The 20,930-nt window shown below is 41.7% G+C and overlaps 2 protein-coding genes across 19 annotated transcripts in view; one reads left to right on the forward strand and one right to left on the reverse strand.

The window, feature by feature from the left end:
- The window catches only part of DCP1B (decapping mRNA 1B), a 55,427-nt gene extending 37,903 nt beyond the window's left edge, over window positions 1-17,524 (reverse strand). The window contains exons 1-3 of one of the 5 annotated variants that reach the window (XM_089304497.1): window positions 17,199-17,524; window positions 11,865-11,905; window positions 6,782-6,909 (exon numbers count right to left, since the gene is read on the reverse strand). In XM_089304497.1, the coding sequence (XP_089160623.1) occupies window positions 6,782-6,909; window positions 11,865-11,905; window positions 17,199-17,348 (319 nt within the window). In that variant the 5' untranslated portion in view covers window positions 17,349-17,524. The remainder of the gene's footprint in view (window positions 1-6,781; window positions 6,910-11,864; window positions 11,906-17,198) is intronic. The other 4 variants (XM_008259808.5, XM_089304496.1, XM_089304495.1 and 1 more) reach the window with 4 other exon arrangements.
- CACNA1C (calcium voltage-gated channel subunit alpha1 C) overlaps window positions 1-20,930 on the forward strand; it is a 740,475-nt gene that overhangs the window by 11,559 nt on the left and 707,986 nt on the right. The window lies entirely within an intron of this gene.

Below are 20,930 nucleotides of genomic sequence, written 5' to 3' on the forward strand. Positions count from 1 at the left end.
CCATCCTAAGTTTGGATTCCCTTTTTCCTGGATGGTTTGTGTGTCACTCACAATAGACCAAGTTATGCTGCAGTAACAAATGACAAGTGAATCTCGGCCAGCACCGCAGCTCACTAGGCTAATCCTCCGCCTGCGGTGCCGGCACCCCAGGTTCCAGCCCTGGTTGGGGCGCCGGTTCTGTCCCGGTTGCTCCTCTTCCAGTCCAGCTCTCTGCTGTGGCCCGGGAGGGCAGTGGAGGATGGCACAAGTGCTTGGGCCCTGCACCCGCATGGGAGACCAGGAGGAAGCACCTGGCTCCTGGCTTTGGATCAGTGCAGCGTGCCGGCCGTAGTGGCCATTTGGGGGGTGAACCAACGCAAGGAAGACCTTTCTCTCTGTCTCTCTCTCACTGTCTAATTCTGCCTGACAAAAACAAAAACAAAAACAAACAAACAAAAAAACAAATGTCAAGCGAATCTCAATGGCTTGCAATGACAAAGGCCTATTTCTTACATTTAATGTCCAGGTCACTTTTACCTCTGTGCCACGTTATCTTCATCCTAGAACCTAGGCTGACAGAGCAGCCTCTGCCACAAACACTGCTAATCATCAGGTCAGAAGGACAAGACGCAGGGTGAATCCTGAGCTAATTTTTAAAATATCTGCTTGGAAGTGACAAGTTTCACTTTCACCCACATTTCACCCGTCAAAACAATTCATGTAGCGACACCTGATTTTAACAGGGTAGACACTTGATATCCTCCTGCAGGGCAGGTCAGTGGAGTGAAGAACCAAAGCACAGATCAAATCTGACATCAACAGGGCAGAAATATCCAATCTTCTGTAGGGAGCCAGAGTTAATCACTGTGTACAGTAAAACTTCATAGCATGTTTCCTCTTTCTTGTGTATTCTTTTTCATGAAGCGTGAGTCTATGTCTTTTCTGTTTCTTTACTGCCATATCAATAGTTCCAACAGAACCAGAGGGAGTATGCTTGGTCTGCCATGTTTAACCAACAGGTCACCGACTACTCTACAGGGGAACTTTTAAAACATGGCCTATTGAGAAGAGATGGGCTATCTGTAATTGTCATTTTCATTCAATCTATCATTTTTATTATTATTTATCAGTTTTCTCAGATCCTACAATAAAGAAATTATTTTTTTCTTTTTGTATATAAAAACACACAATGTAGCAAGTTAACTTTTAAAACTTAGGAGAAAATTTATAAAACATCTTTGACCCTAAATACCTTGATTTTTTTCTTTTCTGATTTGATCTAAATTACGGGCTTAAGTCTACAGTGAAACCAAGCACCTAAAATGAATTTCACTCTAGTCCTATAACCAGAGCAAAATATATTCAGCATGTTGGTCTGCTCTGATACCAACCTATCACTCTTGTCTATTACTAATTTTAAGTATTATAATATATTTTGGAAAATACATTCCTTAAAAAAAAAAAGATTTATTTGAAAGGCAGAGTTACAGAGAGAGAGTGAGATCTTCTAGCCTCTGGCTCACTTCCCAAATGGCCGCAATGACCGGGGCTGGGCCAATCTGAAGCCAGGAGTTAGGAGCTTCTTCGCAGTCTCCCATGTGGATGCAAGGGCCCAAGTATTTGGGCCATCTTCTTCTGTTTTCCCAGGCATATTAACATTGAACTAGATCAGAAGTGGAGCATCTGGGACTCAAACTGGCATCCGTATGGGATGCTGACACCACAGGCGGAGGCTTTACTGGCTACACCACAGGGCCAGGGCTGGGAAAATATACTTCTAAACTGTATTCCATATACTACAATCTTACTTAGCTGTGGAAAATACAGTAAATGGCTAATGTAGGGAAACACCATAAAAGAAGCAGTCAAATTCACCTTTTCTTTCATTTTTATTTGATAATTTCCTCTTTAATAACTGGAATACAAAAGATTCTCAACTATATTAGCACCACGCTCTAATCAACTGAATTAACTGGCCAGACATTAAATTTTCAGCTTTAAAAAGAAACTTGCAGGATGGATATCTGGTGCGGTGGTAGTCACTGCTTGGGATGCCTGCACCCCATATTGGAGTGCCGAGTTTTGAGTTCTGGCTACTCTGCTTCTAATCCAGCTCCCTGCTAATGCACTTGGGAAAGCAGAAATGATGGTCAAGGACTTGGGTCCCTGCTGCCTACACAGGAGATTCAGATGGAGTTCCTGGCTCCTGGCCTTGGCTTGGCCTGGCCTGGTCCCAGCTCTTGTTGGCATTTGGGGAATGGATCAGCAGATGGAAGACTTCCCTGTCTTTCTCCCTCTGCCTTTTAAAAGAAATAAAAATATTTTTTAAATAATTAATTAAAATTTGCTTTAAAACCTTGCTTTTTGAACTTTGGAATGTACACTCAGAAGATTAAGTATTTCTGAAAAGGCAAACTGTTCCTGTGGCATTATTCACCGCTAATACTTTGACTGCTTGAGCCTGGGGCTGGAAGTTGGGCTGCTTCTGCTTAGTGTCTCCATGTTAAAATAGTCCCAGCCCAGGGTGTGCTGTGTGATCTCTTTAACCTCAGTATCACTTATGAAACAGCAACACTGCTATCTCCAAGAAGCAGCTATGACGACTACATGGGATCATCCTTATAAAGGCTTAACATGCCTAGCAGGCAGAAAACATTTGTTAAATGAATGAATGTTTAACTACATTTATTAACTAACTAAGAGTTGCCTTATATTTTAAGCTTATACAGGTCAGACCCCATTATAAAACTTTAAAGACTGTAAAGTCTTTTGTAAAACAAAATAATCTATTTTGTGTTTAATCAAAATTCAAGTTACTTTCCTTATCAAACATCTATTTTGGTGGTTAATTAAATGAAGAGTTTGGGATTTTTCACCTCTTTACTCTTCTAAATTCATTCAACTCAAGAGGCACTGATTTTTTTTTCATTGAATGAATCTAAAAATCTCTGTAAGAAGATGTACCACAGAACTGCATCAACACCACATCAGGCCACTTGAAAGATAGTCTGTGACATACATAGGCCACAGGGAAGTGCCAAGACTGCACAGATCTTGGAGGAAAAGACTTTTTTTTCTTTTTTCTTTTTTTTTTTTTTTTTGACAGGCAGAGTTATAAACAGTGAGAGAGAGAGACAGAGAGAAAGGTCTTCCTTCCGTTGGTTCACCCCCCAAAATGGCTGCTACGGCCGGCACGCTGCACCGATCCAAAGCCAGGAGCCAGGTGCTTCCTCCTGGTCTCCCATGCAGGTGCAGGGCCCAAGCACTTGTGCCATCCTCCACTGCCCTCCCGGGCCACAGCAGAGAGCTGGACTGGAAGAGGAGCAATCAGGACAGAATCCGGTGCCCATGTGGGATGACAGTGCCGCAGGCAGAGGATTAACTAAGTGAGCCATGGCGCCAGCCTGGAGGAAAAGACTTCTTAAAAAACCCAGCCCCGAGTACAGTGAGGTCCCTCATCTAAAGCATGATGAACTAATATTCTATACTTTGAGAATATGGAAACCATATGCAATTACCATATAAAATTTCCGAGTTATCTGAGCCTCTGGCAAAACCTATACTCACCCTTTCTGTGTACCTCTGATGTCAAGGGTTGATAAGGCTTTTACCAATAAATAAAGTGGAACCAAATGACTATGGCTGCAAAGGTAATCAGTATCAGATACTGAGGAGGAAAATAAAAAGCAAAATGAAACCAGAAGAGTAAATGATTCATTTCTTTCCACTCTTCATTGTTCAACTGATTTCATTTCTTTTTAATGGAAATACATTAGAAACATTTTTAATATACTTCCCAAAGGTTGCCCTCAATTTGCATTCATACAATACAAGGTGTGAAAAGCAATGGAATTTAAATCAGATTTTGTGGGTCTGTACACAGGTCAGTCACCTTCCTAGCCTCAGTTTTCTCATTTGCAAAAAGGTAGTGAAAATGTCTACTCTCACAAAATTGTGATTATTAAATATGGTAAAATAAATGAACATGATTATTAAGTATGAAAAAATAAACAAAAACAGAACAGTCCTGCTAAAAAGAAAAATAAATGAACCATAAATGTGAGCTATCAATTTTTTAATTAAAAATATAAAGCAGGTGAAATTAATTTTAATAATTGATTATATTTAACCCAATATATCCAAATATTACAATTCAACACATTAGTAAATATGAAACTATTGAGACTTTTCTAACCGTCTCTTTCATTTTTGAACTACATCTCTGAAAACTGACGTGCTACTTTACACTCACTGTGCAGCTCATTTCTGACTAGCCGTGTTTCACATGCCCGGTAGCCACACATAGCTAGTGACACCACACTGAACAGCAGGATTCCAGATTCAGGATGAAGTTTAATATTTGTTTATTAGATTCAAACAGTATTTCCTATCACATAAACCCTGTGAGACCTAGGGAATTTATCTGTAAAATCAGTAACTATAGAGAGTTTGTGTATTTATATTTTTGGTATAGCTTATGATATTATATGTAGTATCTAAGAATGGATTAAGAAAATGTGGTATATATACACAATGGATTATTACTCAGTCAAAAAGAAGAATGAAACTCTGTGTTGGTTAACTGCAGCAACATGGATGGGACTAAGATGGTATTATGTTAAGTGAAGGAAGTAAGGCACAGAAAGACAAATACTGCATGTTCTCACTCATATGTGGAAGCTTAAAAAATTGATTTCATAGAAGTGGAAAGTAGAACAGTGGTTACCAGAGCCTGGGAAGAGTGTGGGGGAGGAGAGGGTAGAGAGAGAATGGTTAATGCATAGTGGGGTGCAGCTAGACAGAAGGAGTTACTTTTAACATTCCATAGCATAGGACAGTAGGATAATTATGGGTGACATCAATTAACTATATATTTCAAAATAGCTAATAGAATTTTGAATGTCCCCAACACACAAAGAAATGGTAAATGTTTGAGGTGATGGATATGCCAATTATCCTAATCTGATCATTAACATATTGTATTCATGTACTGAATCTTAGACTGTACTCCATAAATATGTACACTTAATATATATCAATTAAAATGAAAATGTTTTAAAATGAATTAAAATATTATTAATATTGATTAGACCAAGTTGTTTTTCCAAATTAAAAGCAATCTAAGGGGCCGGTGCTGTGGCTCACTTGGTTAATCCTCCACCTGCGGTGCCAGCATCCCATATGGGCACCAGTTTAAGACTGGCTGCTCCACTTCCAGTCCAGCTCTCTGCTGTGAGCCGGGAGGGCAGTGGAGGATGGCCCAAGTCCTTAGGCCCCTGCACCTGCATGGGAGACCAGGAAGAAGCACCTGGCTCCCAGCTTTGGATCGGCGCAGCACCGGCCGTAGTGGCCATCTGGGGAGTGAACCAACGGAAGAAAGACCTTTCTTTCTGTCTCTCTCTCACTGTCTATAACTCTGTCAAATAAATAAATTTAAAAACTTAAAAAATTAATAAATACATAAAAGAAATCTAAAATGATTATTACAACTCATAATATTCATTTATTTCATATTTACTGTGTAGCTATTTTAGGTTTTGAATTATATATTAACTTGACATATAATCTAATAATCTCAAAAAAGAAAAGAAAATATAAGCATATAAACAATTCAACCTATAAGCTATAACTGATATAACTGATAAAATATATCTTCTAGAATAGAAATATATCTTATAGAAAAGAAACAGGAACAAAAGTTTTCATTTCATAGTACCTACCATTAGTAATTCATGTTACAGTGTTAAGAGTTTTAATTTTTTTCTCTCCCCAAAATTTGACTGTATTCTCTCAATAACAGAATGACCACCTATCATGACAACTTAATTATATGTAAATATACAAGTAAATACAGAATTGTATTTCATGCATTAAAATGATGCTATAATTACTTTAAAAGATTCACTAGCGTTAAAATGTCAAATATTACTTGCATTAATTAATTAATTATTAACATTACAACATACAGTGGGCTATTCTTATATCTTGAGCTCAAAGAGTAGGATGGAAAACATTTCTAAACTGCAAGGTCTTTTTGAAAGCTTTCTACAAAGCACAAGTCCATCTACGCATGTGTGCATGCACGTGCGTGCAAACACACACACACACACACACTCTTATACTGAATAGTATGTCATGTTTCCTTTTGTATGGAGATGCCCGTGAAATGGATATACCTCATCAGTCTATCTCTGAGCTGCCCACTAGTCCAACACAAGAGAGTAAAATGGAGATAGAAATCACACAGGTGATTGCCGCTTCACATCTGACAAAATCATTTAGTTCCCTACAATAACTTCAACATTACAAATGGTTATAAAATTCTTAACAACTGAAGCTCTCTGGGTTTTGATTTTTTTGTTTACAGTATATTAAAAAACAGCACTTCTAGAATATAGAGCCTCTTCCTCGAACATTTTATCAGTATTTATCAGAACTGATAAATGAGGAAAAAGTGCCAATAGCTGAATCATTAATTCTAGGTTTGGTGGCACCACCTGTGTGTCCCTCTGCTGTCTCCTGACCATGAAGTTGACTAACTCTGCTCAAGCTTAAAGTCAACAACGGGTTTATGCTGCAAAGTGGTACAGCTGCAAAGTCAGGATTCCAAGCTTATTACATTCATGATCACTAGTTTTCCCAAGAACTATTCACTTATTTAGGCATCCATTTCCCAGGCTAACAAGTGCTGAGCCTCAAGAATCACTGGTATTAAACACAAACGCAAAGGAAGACCATGCACATTTCAAGTACTCGGCCAAAGTTCAGAAATAAAGCACCCAATGTATTAAGAAAGACTTACATCTGGCATTTCTGTAGAGAAGGAAAGGGTCCTGGAGTTGGAAATCCAGGTCTTTAGTAATGGGTTCTGTCCTATTCTCCATGCTCAGCCTATTCATAATGGTGAATCCATGCTTTGGAGAAGCAGATCTAAGAATCACAAAGGGGGAGGGGAACAAAAGACACACCGTTCAGTACACCAGATTTGCAGCACACACTACCCCCGATGTGCTCGGTGGGCTGCACGTGCATCCACACCCTACATCTGGAGCATTTCTCAATCTTGTATGTCCAGGAGCTTTATACAGCAGCCTACAAACACACAGCAATGTGGCTTTGCTATTGCAGTCATCACGTACTGAGTCAAATGTAACACAACATGACCGGCATGACCATTCTTTTGGCAAAATTGAGTGGTACTTACTTAACACAATATTTTTGTGTTTATATACAGATCTCATTTCCCTATCTGGGTTATAAATATGTTTAAGGCACAAAAGATAACTACTTTTTAAAACAGATACTTATAAAGAATCTTGGTAGTTAATATAGAGTGTACATCACAGTTGTACACAGAAAATGTTAAGTGTTGGTCTGAGATTTGAGAGCTTCAAAACCTCTTAAAAGAAATTAAGCAACTCTGTCAATGAATCTGAGGAGATGTATAGCATAGAGCAAAAGGCAGATATTTCATTTTCTTCAACAACAAAGTTTATCCATGACTTCACGGATAAATAACTCTAAGTTTTGCTCAATAAAAAAATGGCATTTGTGACTTTTATTTTTCAATAGACCTTGATGCCTACTCGAGCACACAGGAAAAACCCAAATTATACAGTGTATAAACTCTAAAACCACATGTGCATTTTGTCTACCCTTGGGCGACAGCCACACAGTAATTCAACTGTGCCACTTCTGGTGACAGATCAGCACCACAGATTTGTACACTGAAACTGAAGCAAACAAAATTCACTTATTTACTTAAACCTAGAGTGCTAGGGTCATTATCAACCCACAGAAATGTTATGAACACCGGGAAGAAAAGGTATTTACAACTTAGCTTTATTTCACTTCAAACCATTTGATGCTGACAATGTGGACAAAGAAGTAGAAATAGTTACACTACCACTTACAGGATTTTCTTTCAAAACCTTCAATTTTAAATTAATGGAAAGCAATCCTTGTCTAGCTTATTTTACAAAGAGGTAAGTGGTGGTAGGGATGTAATCAACACCAGAAATAATATGACAATCATTGCAACTTAAATTCAGAGCAGCAAAGAAAATGAACTCCTGAAGAGCTCTAATCAGGAGTCCAAGTGTCCAGTTTGGAAATCCTCAGTGGATGACCCTGTAAACGCTCTTAAGAAAGGAGAACATGGGAGGGAAACAAAGAAAAGACATATTTTTAAAAATGGAATTAGGTGTTTTTAAAACAAGAGTAAGAATTTGATTCTTCAAGTATGTCATTATCACAACATGATCTCACCTCTTTAATAGTACATATGGGTACCAGACTCATCTCACAGTTTGTAAAACACACCCAGGGGACAAATGTGCCAACTGCTCTAAAACAACATCTGTAAGAGAAGTCAAAAACCATCACTGGAAGTTCTACTCCCTGAACCAAATACTCCCTTTTGATTTTTTTTTTTTTTTTGTATTTTCTGTCTTCCTCTACAGAAAAATGACCTCAACATACTAGAATTTGGTTGTTTTTTTAAATTTCCTTCTTTTTTTTTTAAGATTTGTGGAAGCGATTAAGAAATTATGTTCTTTTTTTCCTAGTTTAATGTCTTGTTTAATTGACAGATCCACTAGAGACCTGGAATAGATTAAGAAGTACTGGAAAACATAAACCTGCATTTGGTTAGGTACAAAAGAGAAAATATTTGTATAATTTATTACTCTTCCATAGTATAAGAAAAATCACACTAAAAATCCCTAGAATTAATCATTAATACATTTTAATACATCTTTTGTTTCACTTCTTAAGAGACTAGTACTTCCTGTGAGCAATGAATGAGAACAATTTGGGGTTGGCACACCTCAGAGTTCAATCATTTGGTTTTCTTTTTTCACTTCTAAGTTCTCAAGAATGGTCATACTCTACTGAATGAACTCACTTGGTATGTTCTAGTCCTTTTGGAACACTCTGGAACTTAATAGAGGCTAATACAACAATGATTCTTAGGCATTCCCACTGCTTTTCCAAGACGCTGAATAATCTGGCCTTGTTACTTGGCTGAGAGTCACTGCCTCTCTTCCAAGCCCGCAGCTGTCTCCACATCCCAAGACCTCCCTTCTCCACTGACAACTGCCCCTGTGTGGACAGCCTGAACCTTACCAGTCTAGTGCTGTTCATACAGCTGACTCTGGGTACTTCTCTGGATACTTTCATTTATTTATTTATTTATTTATCTATCTATCTAGCAATTTATTTATTTATTTATTGACTGACTCTTCTCTGTATCCTTGCTGGCCTTAAAATCCAACCATTAGCCTTCAGTTACCTCTTTATACACACTCTTCCAGGGAACACTTGTTCTTTCAAGATTTCACCTATGAAATTACTCCAGATGACTCCAAGTACCTCAAGCCCAGACCCTATCTTGAGTGGCCAGATACCTCCATTTAAATGTACTGTTACTCCAAACCATTATGCCAAAAACTTGACCTGTCCCCAAACCAGGTTCTTGACTTCCTATCTCTCATACCCTCAAGTCTTTTGCAAACTGTTAGTGTTATTTCTAAAAATTTCATCATCCCCTCTACACTTAGAATCTTCCAATGCCCTTTCCATTTCAACTTCATTCTAACTCAAACTCTCATCACCTCTTATCTTTCTTGCTGTAGCAATTGTCTCAATGCCCTGACGCCAGCTTCTTCTAGAAGCAATGCATCCTACAAAGTGAACCGACTTTCCCCATACATTTTCTCATAACCCTATTACTCTCCCAAACCTCACTTTTATGACTCCCTACCGGTAAGAAAATACATTTGAAAATACTTTGATATTCCAAGCCAGCAAATCCCATTACCTGTGCTATAATCTACCAAAGGGTCATTTTCCTTACAATCCTCTTAAAGCACTAGGTTCTAGGTCTCTGCTTTGGCCATTCTTCATGTAGAGACTGCCTTTCCTCTCTGTGCAAGGTCTACTTTATTCCTGAGGCCCATCAATGCTATGGAAACTTCGACAACCATAGCAGCCCATTCACTGCTTACAACCTGCCAACTGGCATTTAGGATAATCTATTCTGTACTATGGTTTATTTTAAGTGTGAATACATGTGTAAAGAAAATACACTCATGTGTCTGTGTCACAATTTCCTGCTTCCCCCCAAAAATGGTTACTCTAAAGGGACTGTAATAGACTTTCGTCTTTCATCTTCACATTCCTACTAAAGGTACTGGGCTTTAGCTAAGATATTTTACATGACTTTTTTTTAAAGATTTATTTATTATTTATTTACTTGAAAGGCAAAGTCACAAAGAAAGAGGGAGAGACAGAGAGATCTTCCACCTGCTGGTTCACTTCCCAGGTCGCAATGGCCGGGGCTGAGCCAAGCCAAAGCCAGGAGCCAGGAGCTTCTTCCTGATCTCCCATGTGGGTGCAGGGGCCCAGGCACTCAGGCCATCCTCTGCTGCTTTCCCAAAGGTATTAGCAAGGAGCTGGATCAGAAGTGGAACAATCAAGACACAAACTGGCGCCCATAGAGGATGCTCAGCTTTTACCCTCGATGCCATAACACCTGCCCCTATACATGACTTTTTTTTTTTTTTTTTTTTTTTTTGACAGGCAGAGTGGACAGTGAGAGAGAGAGAGACAGAGAGAAAGGTCTTCCTTTGCCGTTGGTTCACCCTCCACTGGCCAGCACGGCCGGCGCACTGCGGCCGGCACACCGTGATGATCTAAAGCCAGGAGCCAGGTGCTTCTCCTGGTCTCCCATGGGGTGCAGGGCCCAAGGACTTGGGCCATCCTCCACTGCGCTCCCGGGCCACAGCAGAGAGCTGGCCTGGAAGAGGAGAAACTGGGACAGAATCCGGCGCCCCAACCGGGACTAGAACCCGGTGTACCAGTGCCGCAGGTGAAGGATTAGCCTAGTGAGCCGCAGCGCCGGCCTCCCTTTACACGACTTTTTATGTGAATAAAAACGTGTGCCATTAAGACAACACACATACTGTGTGTATATATAACATTAACAACATCCAGCAAAAAGAAATGACGAAAAGCACAAGTTCATTAAATCTATTCTGAAACACACACTATAAACTAGACTCTGCAGGACTGAAAGCTTAAATTTTGAATCATGTTTTTTTTAAACAGTCATGGGTCAGGGAAAGATGATCAGGAAAACTCTTTTCCAAATACTGATTAAATGATCTAGTATTCCTTATGGTGTATTTCTAGCTCTTTAACAATGCATTATAAAAAAAATAAAAATAAAATAAAAAAATAAAAATAATAATAAAAAAAAGGCCGGCACCGCGGCTCACTAGGCTAATCCTCCGCCTTGTGGCGCCGGCACACCGGGTTCTAGTCCCGGTCGGGGCGCCGGATTCTGTCCCCGTTGCCCCTCTTCCAGGCCAGCTCTCTGCTATGGCCAGAGAGTGCAGTGGAGGATGGCCCAAGTGCTTGGGCCCTGCACCCCATGGGAGACCAGGATAAGTACCTGGCTCCTGCCATCGGATCAGCGCGGTGCGCCGACTGCAGCATGCTGGCTGCGGCGGCCATTGGAGGGTGAATCAACGGCAAAGGAAGACCTTTCTCTCTCTGTCTCTCTCTCTCACTGTCCACTCTGCCTGTCAAAAAAAAAATGCATTATATTCCAGAACTTTGTACAATGCATTTAATCAAAGGATATTTCATGCACAGATTTAAGTTCATGTACACTGAAGTTTAAATTATATTCTGAAATTAATATTCATCAAAATATAGCCAGTGACATTATTCAGTATTCTCTCTTGCCAACTGATAATTTCAAACTAAGATTCAGTTCTTTTACTTCTCTGAAATAAAATTGCACTTGAAGAGTGACACAGCTGAACTAAAACATTATTTCAAAGACCGTCAGTTTCTTTATAACAGTAAAATGCTCTTACCTTGTATAAACAAATAAGGTTCCTTCCACATCAGTCTTTTCCTAAAAATAAAAACAAAGCATACAGCTTATGGATGTTCTCTTCATTCACACAGGCGAGAACATAAACAGAGTAGAATAGGAATCACATCCAGTTTCAAACAGGTGATGCTGCAATGTGCAACGTGAGACACTGTTCTTAGGGAAAGGAGAAATTAGGTTGTCTGCCCCAGCTGTGGCTGTGCTGATTAACAGCAGGAAGCAGCTCTTCTGCCATCACTCTCTCTCCCTAGCAAATACAAACAGCAACACTCCTCTAGCTGAAATGAGGAGAAAACAAGTGTGCCTGTGGATTTCACTAGAAAGAAGAGACTTCCTCCATCCACCAACTTGCGTACATAGCAAGCTACACTCTACAATGCCTGCTTTTCATTATCCTTCACTTTCTTAGTTCATGTGCTCTTGCGAAATCCTGTCACACAGGAGGGCAGATCATCTGTCAATTACTCTACTCTGAATGCTGGATAGAAGGGGGAATGGTGTTGTACTGTTTTCTGACATAAATCATCTCCTTAGTGTGGAATACTTGGAGTCAAACTCTCACCCAAGGCCTCTGAAATAAAGTTAGACAAAAGTATTACACAAGAAAGCTGCCTGCGAAGACCTGTGGGCGGAGGTAAAGTTCAAATGACAGTTTGGTTAGTTCATTTGGCATGTCTTTTGCATTTCTCCAAAGGCAGGAACCCAGGTCCTGATGACAAAGTTTATCAACACAATGCGTATTAAACAGGAGTGTGTGAGTGTGTGTGTGTGTGTATGTGTGTGAGTTTCCATTTGTTTTATTAGTCAATTACAATTCAGCACTTAAAATGTAACTTTTGCTATGTACTTGAATTTCAATATTCCACTTAATCCCCTGAAAGTTTATTAATAATATTCATTACCATAATCATTCAAAATTATGCAACTTTGGTGAAAATCATGTTCTTTAAGAAAGCATGACCTTTCACATGCTCAGGTCACTTCAGCCACTTTCTTGGTCACCCTAACTCAGCAGGTCTCAAAGCACGGACCCCAGTTCAGCTGCATCAGCTTCACCTGGAAGAAATGCAAATTCCTGGGCCCTAGCCCAAACCTACTGAGTCCCACGTCCTGGGGATGGTGGCCAGTGATTCAGTTTTCATTAAACTGTGCAGGTGATTCAGATGCATGCCAGTTTGCCTTAGTCCAGTAACATACTCTTGCCCATGGAAGTGTACTAGGAGCCACGAAAACAAAACCCACTTTAGCCAAAATCATATCAACTGTTACCAGAGGTTAGGAGTAAATGCCTATGGAAAAACATCATTTCTTAGCAATCAGACTTTTTATCTCAAGATGTTTAGTACTATAGAATGTATAATTATAAATAAGAATATAACAATTAACTTAGACAGTCTTTTCTTTAACATATTAGCTAAGGTAAGAACATAAGAGTTCATCCTGAAACTAGATTTACGATTAAGCTTAGATAAATCACTCCAATGTATTAAGTATCCTTATTTCTCAAATATGGCCCACTTGCCACAGCACTTTGAAAAACACTAGACAAACACACACACCAGGAGATTACTTGTCTTTTTCTGTAAACAAACATGGTCAATTCCTATCTGTTGAGACACCCATTTCCGGGTGCACTTTGAGCATGAAGAACCACATAACCTCTAGCCACCACATGGTAATCCTTAAGAAACTGGCCACCACACTACAATGCTACCCAGGCTAAGAATATGTGAGCATCCCTCAAGCTTTAATTGGTGACACTGGCAAGTACTTACTAGTTCACAAAATCTTCATGTCCTCAGTTACATTGCTAGGAAACTGAAGCCAGGATGCAGGTGGTGGACTTTGAAGGATCTATGAGCATTGTCAGGATCACTCACTACAAGGCCAAAAGATTTTCCTGTCTTCCAGCATTTGACTTTGGACAGTTTGTACCTCAGAGATCCAAGAGTGTTTATATTCATCAGTGCACAGGGCTAACAGCTTCTGACTTATTCCCTTCCTTCCTTGATATCAACAGAAACTCCTTTTTCTTAAAAAAACAAAATCTTTAGTTTTGAAAAATCCAGATCAGAAATGTAAAAGGTAGCTTTTCTTGGAATTATTCTTTAACTCATAACAAGTAATTCTTATGACTTTGTTCACAGAAAGGAACAGTTTCAGTTAATTACAACACAGGACCTGGAGTGGGTAGCCCATCACACTGGGATCGCTGCTTCATTATTCTGTCTCAGTTTCTCCACTGAAAAGAGATACCAGTGTTCACCACTCAGATCTTCGAATGAAAAAAAAAATCCTATTTTAAGCAATCAATGATACCTGGATAAAAGGGGCTTTGGAAATGTAAATTTCTGTTCTGTGATGGCTAAACCAGCTGAAATCCACTCGGTTTTCTGGTCCCTCCACAGTTATAAAGGACAACAGGTTTTTTCCTTTTCTTTCTGAGCAAAGTCAGGTTGGTGGTGCGACAAATGACTTAAGGATTTTGTAAGATCTTCCTCAGATATTCCAACTATGGAGGACTTCCATGTTCAAGTATTTAGTTTAGTTGACAGTCCTAGGATATTTTAGCTTAAAATTTAAAAGTACAAACTTAATGATGCGATATTACACACTCTACTACAAAATGCAAGTGCTTTCAAAAGATCAGCTCAAAATTCAAAATAACAGAATGGAAAATAGTTTTGATTTGCAAATTACTAGGATTCAACAGTATTTGACAGTTTCAAAACAATCTCTATCGACTATTCTAGATTAAAATATTGAGAAAGTGGGTCTCAATTTCTCTTTCCTGATTTGTCTCCCCATCATGGATGCAGCATCAACTGCCCAGGCCTCACCACCCAGAGGTTTGGACAGGCGGGATGTACTGTCTCCCATCCAAGTACTAACCAGGCCCGACCCTGCTTAGCTTCCAAGATCAGACGAGATCAGGCGCGTTCAGGGTGGTATGGCCGTAGATGGGATGGGCGGTAATGTCTAACCCTGAGTCACTCTGGCATCCTAGAGCTCAGAAGACCCCTCTGAGGCAGCTTCCCAGGCTCCACATTTCTGCTGTCTGGGATCAGGTAACTCTTTGACCTCGGCTCTGTCCTGTGCAATGTAGGATGTTCAGCAGCGTCACTGGCCTCTACCCTTAAATGTAAGAATGTCCCCAAGGCACTGCCGTGGCAGAGATACCACCAGGCAGAGATAACTCCAGCTGACGGCCACTTTTTGTAGGACTGAGAAGTGGAAGATAATAATGAGCAGAGTTTTGGTCTTCAGCTGACACACAGGCAAAGGGGAGTAGGTCTACTTCTAAAGCTCTCCCTTGGCCATGAGACCATCCTTCCTGTTCCTTCTCTGTCCTCCCTTCATTCCTAATTTCTCCTCCTCTGAACGCCTAAAGTCACCTTCATTTATTGTTAGTGTAGGAATTCCCTCCTTTACACCCCACCTGCCTCCTTGCAATACTTTCTTCTCCATTCTCAAGAATGTTCTTTATATTTGTATTGTGTTTTCAGTCAAAAGGCTCCCATCCAGGGACCTGAGAAGTGGCACACGGTGACAGCTGGCCCCCGGCAGCCGCACTACAGTGAACTGGGTCTCTCCTTTCCTGGAGACCACAGCCTTGAAGATTAGTACTTTGAAAGAATGACCTTTTACTGAATGAATTATGCCTTGTCTGGAGGCAACAAGTCCAGGAGGCAGGAAAACGTAACTCCTGCAAACAATGCAGTGTGACACTCGTGCCTTTTGATGAGGCTTTTGTGGAAGGGCTTCATGGGTAGCTAGCACACTTCCCTGACTGTTGTCAAAGGTACCTATCACACAGGTAACTGTCAAAAGCCCACAGGAAACGATCATTATCAAGAGAAATGCTCTGTTCCCTCTGTTAACAATTCCCCAGCCTTCTCCAGACTCCACTCCCAGTGTCCAATCAGTTGACAGGATATACTGCCAGCCCCAACGGCCCCTACAGAATTATCTTACAGAGCTGTTATAACTTCGGTGTTTTTCCACAAATAGCCATGTGTAGAATGGCTTTTTATGTATTTTTAATCACCGTGGAAGGTGTCCGCTATGTAGCTCAATGTTTTTTAAAGACTCAGGTGATAAACTCTCCTGGAAACGAGCAGGAAATAATCTCTTTCAGTCAAGTAGTATACTTCGTACTACAGATAAATGAGTATGAAAAACTCCATTTTCCTCAAGGGTTTGGCTATTAGGAGAGCAGACCTAATTCTTTATCCCCTTTCAGTAAACTTCCTCAACTAAGAACTTGAGGCACAACTCTTCTCTACCACTTTTGCTTCTTTTTCTGTGTTAATGGTTTTCAGTGAGTTTTTACCATAGGTTGCTGAGGATTCACGTTGGAGATAAGTAGACTTTTGAACGCGGGTGTTTAAAAACATATGGATTTGCCCAATAGGGATGTTTTCCAATTTTGATGTTTGTCACCAACTCAGAGAGCACATAAAAAATTCATCTGAAATCCATGCACCCACGCTATGTTCTTTATATCGTTCTGTAACTTTAAAATAATGGCTGGGTGGTTATCAAGTGGACAGGTCCATTTTATTTGGCATCAAAACCATTAGGAGATTAAAAAAAAGGTTATTACGTTTATGTTCAAGTGGGTGGGTTACAAAATTACACTCAATTTCTGCAACAGGACTCGAGGGTCTTGCGTTCCTATCCCCTCATAATTCTGAGCAAAATTAAATTTCATCCCTCTTCTATTTCCCGGGGCAAAGCTTTGAAAAGAGCACCAAAATACTTGGGCTCCCAAACGGACTCCACTATCGGTGGGCTGTGGCGGACTCATCCTCCCAAGGGCGTCAGTCCCAGCCCCATTTTGTCTTGAATTCCCCACCGTTTGCTCTTCTCTCGGCGCTTCCCCCGAGGTTACAACTTCGGAGCCCGCCCCTTCGCCCACGGAGTTCTCTTCCCCGCAGAACGCCCGCCTTCCTTTCGTCCCCACCCCTGCCTCCTCCCCAGCCAGGCTGACAGTAACAAGGCTGGGCTTCCCTTTGTGGAGCACACCCGCCTGGCAGCCTCGAGGCATCAAGTCCTTTCTTCCCTTCAGCTGTCAGGATCCCGCACCTGCCCGGGCTGTTCGCCCCCGGCCTGGGGCATCTCACAAATCTAAGTCCCCAGCTCCAGGTGGCGTCTGGAGCAGCCTCCCTTCCCCCAACCCCCCAGGCCTCGTGCCTCAGGTCACCACCATCCACCTTCCAGGGCGTCAGAGTCGCCCCGCTCTCACGGGGCTCCAGCTCCGAGGCTCCCACCCCAGCCCTGCTCTGCACAGCCCCGTCGCGCCCCCACGCACCCACTCGTTGGCTCGATGGCCGAAGGTGTACAGAGCCACCTGGCTGGCCACGTCCACGATGCGGTTGATATAAGGGTCGTGGCGCTGCAGGGCCGCCAGGCTGATGTCGCGCCCCTTTCCCACCAGGCCGCCTGCCGCCACGGCCGCCATCTTCCCTCCCGCCCCAATATCAACACGGGGCTCCCAGAAGCCGCTCTCAATAGATTGCAGAACGAACGAGCCGCCTCACAGCGGAAACCCCACGGCGACCGCCGGTCCGGGGAGGCCTTCCGGCCGCTGCCTTCCCCCACCCCCGCCGTCTTCTCCGGGCGAGCCACGCAGACATCATAAGTCGATCGCCGCGCGCCTCTCAGCGAGGATCGTTGCCAATGGTAACGACAAGCCAGTGCCTTCTGTCTGAATCTTGTTTTTTGTTCTAGGAGCGGTTTGCTTCCTTCTTGAGCCTTTAGGCTGCACCCGTGGTGGGATTATCCCTCTTGAATGTGTTCGACACCTTGTCCTGTCTTTTCTGTGGCGCTTCTGTGATGAAACCTACAATACTAAGTCGCAAGCATTAATAATTTCGAAGAGAAAGAGAACTGGGATTTTTGAATGCGGTAGTACTCAGTTCAGATGGGGTCCTCGAATCCCTTGGGCCATTCTGAGACCCTTTCAGGGGCTCTGTAATTTCAAAACAACTTTCGTGGCAGTGTGATGACATTTGAGCCATTGATGCAGAAAAACAACGGTGGCTCAGCGTGAATCAGGGTAAAGTTACCAAGCTGTGCCTTTTCAGCTTAAAAAGGTAGAAAGTAGGGCCGGCGGCAGGGCGCTGGGAGATAAGCCGACAGCCCACATAGAAGCTTGGGTTCCAGTTCCAGCTGCTCCTCTTCCTATCTGGCTCCCTGCTAATGCACCTGGGTAAGCAGCAGAAGATGGCCCAGATGCTTGGACCCCTGCATCCTGGTGGGAGATTTGGGTGGCGTTCCTGGCTCCTGGCTTCCACCTGGCTCAGCTCTGAAGTTGCGACCATTTCTCTCCCTCTTTCTCTGTAACTTTGCCTTTCAAATAAATAAATCTTTCTTTTAAAAAGAGGAAAAGAAACAAAGCCTCTGCTACTTGAGAGAGTTCCACACAAAGCAATGAAAGCTATTACTTTTATTAAAGTTCAATCCTTAGGTATACTTCCCGTTAATATTCTGTATAAAGAGAGTACATATGCAGAAAGCACGCCTGCTGCATAAGTAAGTGCCTTATTTGTCTCCAGGAAAATACTCTGCCTGAGTTGTGAGCTGAATTCGTGTTTTTATTTTTATTTTCAGAGGGTATTTTCTTTGCTTGAAATACCTATGAGCAAACTGTAGTTATGTAGACGTGTATTTTACAGAGTTTTTTTGGAAAATAAAACACATCTGTCACTTCCAGACAGACCAGGTACAATTATTGTTGCCAGTGTGATTCTTAAGACTTCAAGTGGGAGGCCGGCACCGCAGCTCACTAGGCTAATCCTCCGCCTTGCGGCACCAGCACACTGGGTTCCAGTCCAGTCGGGGCGCCGGATTCTTTCCCGGTTGCCCCTCTTCCAGGCCAGCTCTCTGCTGTGGCCAGGGAGTGCAGTGGAGGATGACCCAAGTACTTGGGCCCTGCACCCCATGGGAGACCAGGAGAAGCACCTGGCTCCTGCCACTGGATCAGCGCGGTGTGCCGGCCGCAGTGCGCCGGCCGCGGCGGCCATTGGAGGGTGAACCAACGGCAAAAGGAAGACCTTTCTCTCTGTCTCTCTCTCTCTCTCTCACTGTCCACTCTGCCTGTCAAAAAAAAAAAAAAAAAAAGACTTCAAGTGGGAAATAGTAGTTAGAAAATGTGTATCTACTGCTAGAGCTTCAGTTTCTCAATACTGAAAGTCTTATGATGAGATTGATAGTGAATGAGTACAAATTTTAAAATTATTGTACCATGAAAAGCCAAACCTTTGAAAGATCTGTTTAACTCAGGGACCCTGTGTTTCCCAAATGTCTAATGTCTGATTGCCCATAATCATGTATGAGTAAAGGGGCTGGTGCTCCTTTGCATTCTATCCCAGAACATACATTGACATATTTGTATCTGATATGAACTAAAACTAAAGTTTTGTGAAGTAATACTAACAGATATAGACAGATGTACATGTATCTAGTTCACATTTTTAAAAATTTCTGCTTGTGACTCTCTAAATTGATTTCTGACCAGTTAATGATTGTGAACAACAGCGGATCATGGCAACTGGGCTATATAGAGCCAATGAGACGACTCTGATGGTTCAGTCTTGTTTAGATTTCCAGTGTCACCGAACTCTCTTTGCTCTTGAGCACATACTCTAGAAACATGCTTAATGTGTCATCTGGGCATTGGAGCACTTTGTGGTTAACTGTTGAACTAGTCTTACACTCTCACTTGGCCAGCTCTTCTGATTCTGATTATTCAAGCATGAACCCACAACTCAACTTTGCATTTCCTTCACACATAAAAAAGAGCATTGCCTCCTTTCCCTCCAGCTTTTGCCCCTTAAATTCCATGATCCTAAATCATGTTTCCTCTTAATTCCTCAGCCTTCCATCCTTAAAGAATAAATCCTGGCCCCTAAAGAAAAAAAAATTACTTTGTGCTCAATAGAGCAGGCAGTGCATACAGGGAACCCTTATAATATCTTGAATAGGTGTAAAACCAAAATGTCCCGAAGCCAGAGTGACCTGGAGGAGCACAACTGTAAAGCAGTTACTGAGAGCAAATTGGCTGAAAGGCATTTGTTTGTTCCTCAAGATTTATTGCTGCTTGTTGTGGCCATGCTAAAACTACTGATATGTCTCTCTGAGTCTGTGAGCTCACAAATAAGTAAGATGAACATACGTGGTATCTCCGAAAAGTTCATGCAACAGGCATATCATGAGAAAACTATACATGACGTTCGATATCTTTGCCCCAAAATAAACTTAGCTTTATTTATTTATTTATTTATTTGGCAGGCAGAGTTAGACAGTGAGAGAGAGAGACAGAGAGAAAGGTCTTCCTTCTGTTGGTTCACCCTCCAAGTGGCCGCTACAGCCAGTGCGTTGCGGCCTGCCGATCCGAAGCCAGGAGCCAGGTGCTTCCTCCTGGTCTCCCATGCGGATGCAGGGCCCAAGCACTTGGGCCATCTTCCACTGCCTTCCCGGGCTACAGAAGAGAGCTGGACTAGAAGAGGAGCAACCAGGACAGAATCTGGCTCCCCAACCGGGACTAGAACCTGGGGTGCCGGCGCCACAGGCAGAGGATTAGCCTAGAGAGCTGTGGCGGCGGCCTAAACTTATCTTTTAATTCTGTTTTTCCTTTGACTTCTTAGTCTCCTAAAATTGTTATCCTGCTTATTGGTAGAGCGTAATCAATATGAATCTTATTGAAGAAGAGCTTTTTTTTTTTTTTGGTCTGTGTAGAATTCATGGAGGGAGTAACATTTTCTGGTTTTACATTCTTGAATCAGAATTGGTTTCCCCCAAGTATCTCACACATTCTCAGCTCTATTCCCCTTAGCCTAGATGCCTCTTTCCAGAAACTGCCCTACTCCCCTCATCTCCCACACTATCCTTTATTTCTACGAATCCTCAGTTCACTCTGCTGCTTTTTTCTTGTGGTACATAACTTGTACTATATCAAATAAGGGTGATTTATCCAATTGGTTATGTTACATATATTTTCCCCTGAATTCTGAAAAGGATTTTTTAAAAAGTCACCATAATT

The sequence above is a fragment of the Oryctolagus cuniculus genome, chromosome 9, assembly GCF_051225735.1.
Source record: "Oryctolagus cuniculus isolate XC-2025 breed Fujian yellow rabbit chromosome 9, ASM5122573v1, whole genome shotgun sequence".
Lineage (NCBI taxonomy): Eukaryota > Metazoa > Chordata > Mammalia > Lagomorpha > Leporidae > Oryctolagus > Oryctolagus cuniculus.